A 7,982-nucleotide genomic window follows, 5' to 3' on the forward strand; every position below is an offset into this window, starting at 1 on the left:
AAAGAGCAAGAGAACAAGATCCTTGACGGATTTGTCGTTCCTGTCAGCATCAGCACGTTTCCTCAACTCCTCCATGATGGGATTCTCAGGGTTGATTTCCATTGTCTTCTTGCTTGACATGTAACCAGCCATGCTGCTATCCCTCAAAGCCTGTGCCTTCATGATCCTCTCCATGTTAGCGGTCCAACCATATTCGCCAGTCACTAGACAGCAGGGAGAGTCGACAACACGGTCGGAGACAACAACTTTCTCAACCTTGTCACCCAACACTTCCTTGATCACCTTGCAGAGACCATCAAATTTCTCTTTCTGTTCTTCCATCTTTTTCTTTTCATCTTCACTCTCGTCCAGCTTCAAGCCTTCCTTAGTGGCAGACACCAACTTCTTACCCTCAAATTCCTTTAGCTGACCAACAGCATACTCATCAATGGCGTCAACCATGTAGATCACTTCATAACCTCTCTTCTTGAGCTTCTCAAGGAAGGGAGAATTCTCAACAGCTTTCTTGCTTTCACCAGTGATGTAGAAGATGTCACTCTGTCCTTCCTTCATCCTGGTAACATAGTCCTTGAGACTGGTCATCTCATCACCACTCTTGGTAGAGTGGTACCTGAGCAATTCAGCCAGCTTTGTCTTGTTCTGAGAATCCTCGTGGATACCCAATTTCAGGTTCTTAGAGAAGGCCTCGTAGAACTTATTGTAGTCTTCCTTGTTCTCAGCAATTTCGAAGAAAAGCTCAAGGCACTTCTTCACCAAGTTCTTGCGGATGACCTTCAGGATCTTGTTCTGCTGAAGCATTTCTCTTGAAATGTTAAGTGGAAGATCCTCAGAATCCACAATACCCTTAACAAAGCTAAGGTATTCAGGCATCAACTCCTCACAGTTGTCCATGATGAAGACACGACGGACATACAGCTTGATGTTGTTGGGCTTCTTCTTGGTGTCAAAGAGGTCAAAAGGTGCCCTCTTGGGTACAAAGAGGACAGCCTTAAACTCAAGCTGACCCTCAACAGAGAAATGCTTCACGGCCAAATGCTCTTCCCAATCGTTTGTAAGACTCTTGTAGAAAGCAGCATACTCATCCTTTGTAATTTCCTCAGGCTTCCTCATCCAAATAGGTTTCTGCTTGTTCACCAATGACCACTCATGAGACACCTCCTTGATCTTCTTCTTTTTCTTCTCCTCCTTTTCCTTTTCTTCATCTACTTCCTCAACTTTACCCTCCTCTTCCTTCTTCTCTTCCTCGTCTTCATCATCAGAAATCTCCTTCTCAATGGTTTTCTCAATCCAAAGAGAAATTGGATAACTGATGAATTCAGAATGCTTCTTGATCAAATCCTTAAGACGGCGTTCCTCAAGATACTCAAGCTGATCTTCCTTGAGGATGAGAGTAATCTTAGTTCCTCTGCCAAGAACCTCACCAGTAGTATCCCTGGTAACAGTGAAAGACCCACCAGCTTGAGACTCCCAAACATACTGTTCATCATCATTGTGTTTTGTGGTAACAATAACCTTCTCAGCAACAAGATAAGCTGAATAGAAACCGACACCAAATTGTCCAATCATGCTCACATCAGCACCAGCAGCCAAAGCTTCCATGAATTCCTTGGTCCCTGACCTAGCAATGGTACCAAGGTTGTTCACCAAATCTGGAACATATAACAAAAAAGGTATTAGAGATAATGATAAATTATTACACACACAGGGCTACATAAACCAATTCCACTGACTTAGAAAAAAACTTCAATTCTTACCAGCTTTAGTCATTCCAATTCCACTGTCAATGATGGTCAATGTGTTGTTAGTTTTGTCAGGAATAATGTGAATGAACAACTCGGGCTGACCATCAAGCTTGCTCTTGTCTGTCAAACTCTCAAATCGGATCTTATCCAAAGCCTACATTACAATGATCAAAGACGAGAATCAGAAAAACATGCATACCAACAACAACAAAAAACAACACACCCAAAACAAGCACAGCTAAAAACTACCCCAATATCCAAAGGATGTAATGATCTTATTCCCATAAACACAATTTGTTGTTGCTAGTTCGCTGCTAATTATGATTCGTATTAAATAAGTAATTATAAAAGTTTGGCCATACTATTGAGGGCAGTGAACTAATCCAGTTAAACCATTACACATTATCATGCAATTAGAGAAACATATAGACAAAATAGTGATAAGAGACTGATTAAAAAATAAAACTCAATTTAAACATTCCAATTAACAAAAGCACCGGGATCACTTTGGTATGAATTGACAACGTAAAATATCCTACACTTGCAAATTTAACACCACATTAATTTAATTCTACTACAACCATAAAATAGTTTTTAAAAAAGAAATGGAACAGAAACATGTCAAACAAACCCTCACTGAATTGAGCAACAGTCACACATAAATCACTCAGAGATCATAAAAAACAACACTAACCAAAGATCTAACAATATATACTCAATTAACCGAAACGTAGTAACTTGAATTAAATCAAATAAGGAACATAACAAACAATAATCGTTATAGAAATGAAGCCATATAAATTGTAAAAAAAAACAAAAATAAGTAGATCAAATCAACAGAAATGAATACGAAATAAAACGTAGAAAGAGAGAAGAAGAAGCTTACATCGGAGGCGTTACTGATAAGTTCACGAAGAAAAATCTCCTTGTTACTGTAGAAAGTGTTGATGATGAGACTGAGAAGTTGGTTGATCTCAGCCTGGAAAGCAAACGTTTCTTGTTCCGCCATTGCCGATCTAATTTCTGAGTCGAATTAGGGATTTAGAAATGAGAGAGAGAGTTGCAGAGAAGAAGCGAAAATGAGAATGGAGTGTGAAAGAGAATGCGAAGAGTTATATAGTAAGTGTTAGCTAGGGTTTCAACTTTTCTAGATCCTTCTATTTCTATTTACAAACTAAATAATGACTAAATTAAAATAATAATAATAATGTTAACTCATTGCTGTTATTTGTTAGTACACTTGACTCTCAACTGTCCACTTGCATCGGGAGCATGGCTTGCTTTTCTTCAATTTTGATTTGGTCTTTTTTATTAATTTTATTTCATTTGTTCTTTTTTATTTTATTCGATTTGATAAGTTTTTTTTCTGAATAAGAACAATAATGATTTTTTTCTAAAATAACAATAATTTATTTTTTACGTCTCATTTGATAAATTGATTATATAATTTATAAAAAAATATTTTTGTTTTACAAAATATATAATATATATATATAGTAATTTATTTTATAAAAGTAAATAGAGGATATTTAAATAACTTTTTTTTATCATTTATTAACTTATTTAGATAAAATTTAATTTTTTATTAAATTATAACAATATACTATTTTCTTCTTCAAAATCATGTTTGTTTTGTAAAAGAGAAAGAGATAAACTAAAATTTTAATAAAAAAATTCTAACAATATAAATTTAGATTTTATTTTTCTAATTAAATTTAAATAAAATTATATTAAAATATTTTAACCATTTGGTTTTTAGATAAAATCATATTAACGTCATTAGAAGGTTTTAAAAACGGTTCCAAATTTAGTTTGTGTTTAATTTTATAATATATATTATTTGAATTTATTTAAATTTCAATTAGGATATCAGTGGTATATGTTTTAACTATAAATTTAAATTTAGAAAGAAAAAAAAGGTGTCTAACAATAAATTCGTACACAAAAAAAGTCATACCTAAATTTGTAGTTACTTTTGGAGTCCCTTTTATTTTCTTGGAATTATGGGTAATGATTTGATTTTGAAAATTAATATAATTTAATTTACTAATATTTATTTTTCAAAAGTACACTAAATTGCAATTTTGATTTTTTAAGTTATTTTGTTTAATTTTGATCTCGTAATTTGTAAATATTAATAATTTTGATCACTCAACATATTTTTATTATATTTTAGTCTTTTAAATTGCAAACATTAAATATTTTAGTACTAATGTTATGTTATATACTTTAGTTTTTTTTTCAATAATATCTAATATTATAATTTAAGAGATCAAATTGTTTAACGTTTGTAATTTACCATACTAAAATAAAATGAAAAAAACTTAAAGAATTAAAATGAAACTTAAAAATAACTTAAGAGGCAAAAGTATAATATAGTCAAAAAAACATATTACAGTAGATTTAAATTTAAAATTATATTTAGAAAAAAAATTGTTGTTTGATCTTAAGGGTAAATATGTCTAGAAAAAGTGTTCTACCTAGACATTAGTGTCTCTTGGAGTAGTATAGATAAACAATCTATACATTAGAACAATTACTAGATCTCTTCAAATAACTTAACATTGTAAAGTTTATTCTTGATTTATTTATTGTTTTTAATTTACGGGGAGATGATAGTGTTCCGATTTAAGTTTACTGAACAATTATTAAATGATTTGTATTTCTTCCATGACATTGGTGAAAATTGAACCGCAATTTATAGATTAAATTTATGTTCTTTTACTATTAGATTAAACTATGAGAATTTTGTTTTTGATTCCACGTTAAAATCTTTCTAATAAATTTTAATGCTTTATATAACAAACAATTCTTGTGTGAACACAAGAGTTTGGACATACTATTTGGACACACACACAAACTATATTTCTTTTAATGGTTTTAAAATTTTAAATTATTTAATTATTTAATTATTTTTTGTTTATTTTTTTCTTTTATGTGTGTGTGACCAAATAGTTTATCTAAATGCTTGTGACCATACAAGAATTATTCTTCTTACAAGAATTTTTCTTAAATAATACACATAATATTTTTTTATGTTTTTTATTATCTTTTGAGTTTTTTCAAATCATTAGAGGTAGGGTTGCACGAAGGTAATGTTAGCCTTGTGAGCTTATTATTATGAGCATAGTTTCTTATTTACTTTTAGGATTTTTTTCAAATCCTTAATTTAAATTTTGTTCATTCAACGCTCTAATAAACTTACAAGTATGTAGTTTTTTCTCATGCTCTAAAAAACCATATACATCCGTTTCACGCTACACAATTGAATTGATAAGGTTTGTAGTGATTTGAGAGCTCTAACTATATGAGCAGGGTTGCATGAAGGTAGTGTTATAGAGATGGATTGTGAACAAGCAACTTTAGAGATTACCAAGAAGAGGAATTCTTGTGGCTAAGATGGGTTTCTACTAGATTTAATTAGGATTTTGAGTCTTCAAACAACCCATATTTCTTTCGAACATATAGATAGAAAGGACAATTATTCGACTCATTGTTTAACAAAATATTATTTTTGTCATATTAAAAAGATGTGGATAACCAATGTACCTGATTGTTTAAAATATTTGTACTTAACATATTTAAATCATATCAATAGACAGTGAATACTCTTTTTCCTCTAAAAACTTTTTTTTTAAATGAATTTAAATCTAGAGGGTTTATTGAGACAATTCACTTTTATAAAGAAAAAAAAAAAAAAAGAAACACTTCAAAATCAATCTTAGAATCAAAACCTTCTTAACTCTTATTTCAAAAAGTGTGATTAGCTTGCAAAATCATGTCATCTTTGACCCATTTTTCTTCGATTATAAAATTGATATCTCATATAAAAATAGACTTAAATGCAGTTTTAGTCTCCTTGTATTATGTAATCCGTATTTCTAGTTCATCTATTTTTAATTTCGTAATTTTAGTCCCTCTATTTCTTAAAATTGAGATATTTTGTCCCACTTGCAATTTGTATCTATATTTTGATGAGATGACATAATTAGTATGATTAAGTTGAAGCCATGTCATATTTTGTTGATTTTTAATTAAAAAAATACATTTTAAATAAAATATTTCATTTTTGAAACCTAATTAAAATAAACTTAAAAAATTAAAATCAGTAACAATAATCATTATTTCTAAAAAAATAAAATAAAATTGTTTATTAAAAAATAAATTCAACTTTTCCTCTTGTTATTGTAATTTTCCATTATTTTATTTATACTTTTTATGTTTTACTTAAGTTTCAAAAGAAAAAATTATTATTATTTAAAATGTTTTATTTAATTTAAAAATAATAAATATTGACATGAATTTCACTTAATTATGTTATTCAAATTGATACGTATAACAAAATATCTTAATTTTATAAAATAGAGAAATTAAAATTATAAAATTATAAATAGAAGAACAAAAATTACGAATCAATTAAAATAGAAGACTAAAACTGCGTTTAAACTTAAAAAGTATAAATTGTCAATAATGGACAACTTAATTCAGTCATTCTTGCCTTATGTGGGTGGTATAATCAAAAGTAATTTTGTAAAATAAACATTTGACAAACATCTTTGTGCATCACGAGTACATGGTCTTATGGAATTTGATTTTGAAAAAAGCAACAAGTTAGAATTGGATGCTGTCTCTTGGTTTATTGAGACTTCCACATAAATTAAAGTATTTGAGTATTGTGTCTACCACTCTAAGTATCAACAAGAAGTTCAACTCCCTCTTTCCTATTCTCTTGAGGCCTTAGACAGTCCGACTCAATCTCTTGATATCTTTTTGTCCTACCACAATAACTTGGAAACCACTACATTTTGGTATATCCAACAAATATTGCTTATCTCGTATTTATTTCGCAGATGATGTAATACATTTGATAAGGTCGATCTTGGAACAACTATGCAATTGTTATGGTTCAACTCATCGTAAATGTCCATTTTTTGGGAGATATTTTTTCAACCAGAAAAGATAAAAGTGGACTTTAACTTCACAGGCCTCGTTGTAATTATAGTTCTCTACAATGTCTCATATTAAGAGTTTTATTACACTATATTTCATTCATCATCTTAAAAGACTATAATTTTAATGCATAGTAAAAAATTTACACATTTAAAAAATCACTATTAATCTTGTGCACGACTTTATAGGTAGATATAACAAAAATTAAGAGTTTTATTACACTATATTTCATTCATCATTTTAAAAGATTATAATTTTAATGCATAGTAAAAAATTTACACATTCAAAAAATCACTATTAATCTTGTGCACGACTTTATAGGTAGATATAACAAAAATAAAACATTATTAATTATGTAACGGTCATCATCGATTGTCATTGTAAAAACACTTTAATATATAAATTAAATTTTTATCTTAATTATATATAATATTTAAATTCTTTTTTTTTTTTTAATTTGTGTCATTTATCTTTTAAAACAATTTACAATGTTATTCTCATTTAAGTCTATTTTTTTTTTATACTTTTGATCATTTATCTTTTACCAAATATTTGTTTTATTCATTTAGTTATTTTTAATTCATTTTTTTTAATCTTTTATAAATAATAAATATTAATCTTTTTAATCATAACTCTTTCAAACAGCTGTATGATAATTTTCATGAATTATTTAAGTTTAATTTTAGATCGATTATAATATAACTTCCGATAAATTTCATTAATCTCAAAAAAAATTATATCTCTTTCGAAACATACAATATTTTTTTCTTTTCAAATACAAACTTATTATTCAATTAAATTGATATTTTTTGAATTAATATTATAGTATACACGTATCACAATTGTTAAAGATATTTCAACAGTTAAAAATTACTGTAACTTTTATTTTTTACTCATTTAGATTTTCATCCAAACCTTGTTCATTGAAATAAAATTCCATGTGGTAAAAATAAATAAATAAACTAGTCTTGTGTGACTAGTAGGACTGGTGGAGCAGTAATTACAAAAATGAAGTGAGGCCCATCCAATCCACAACACAACCACCCCGCAACTACCGCCACCACCACTCACATTTTTCATTTTCAATTCCCATTCTTCAGCATACATCGGTGTGGGTCCCACCACTACTTTCTTCTTCTCAAAAGAGTAAAAAAAAATGGTGTAGAATTAACTGAATTCCAAAAATGGAGGGGTGGTTCTCAACCTCAAGCTCACCCATTGAAGATCAGCAGAAATTAGGTTCCTCTTCTCTGCTTGCTGATTGGAACTCTTACGCTTCATCTCAGCAGG

General features: G+C 29.1%; 2 protein-coding genes across 2 annotated transcripts in view; one reads left to right on the plus strand and one right to left on the minus strand.

Annotated features, from left to right (window-relative positions):
* The window catches only part of LOC101491735 (Heat shock protein 90-4), a 3,361-nt gene extending 491 nt beyond the window's left edge, over nt 1-2,870 (minus strand). Inside the window, exons 1-3 of the mRNA XM_073365066.1 lie at nt 2,629-2,870; nt 1,755-1,896; nt 1-1,649 (exon numbers count right to left, since the gene is read on the minus strand). Coding sequence (XP_073221167.1) covers nt 1-1,649; nt 1,755-1,896; nt 2,629-2,751 — 1,914 coding nt within the window. The 5' untranslated portion in view covers nt 2,752-2,870. The remainder of the gene's footprint in view (nt 1,650-1,754; nt 1,897-2,628) is intronic.
* Nucleotides 2,871-7,695: 4,825 nt separating this feature from the next.
* LOC101492273 (protein transport protein sft2-like) overlaps nt 7,696-7,982 on the plus strand; it is a 4,301-nt gene continuing 4,014 nt past the window's right edge. Inside the window, exon 1 of the mRNA XM_012713236.3 lies at nt 7,696-7,976. Coding sequence (XP_012568690.1) covers nt 7,877-7,976 — 100 coding nt within the window. The 5' untranslated portion in view covers nt 7,696-7,876. The remainder of the gene's footprint in view (nt 7,977-7,982) is intronic.

The sequence above is a fragment of the Cicer arietinum genome, chromosome 2 (assembly GCF_000331145.2).
Source record: "Cicer arietinum cultivar CDC Frontier isolate Library 1 chromosome 2, Cicar.CDCFrontier_v2.0, whole genome shotgun sequence".
Classification (NCBI taxonomy): Eukaryota; Viridiplantae; Streptophyta; class Magnoliopsida; order Fabales; family Fabaceae; genus Cicer; species Cicer arietinum.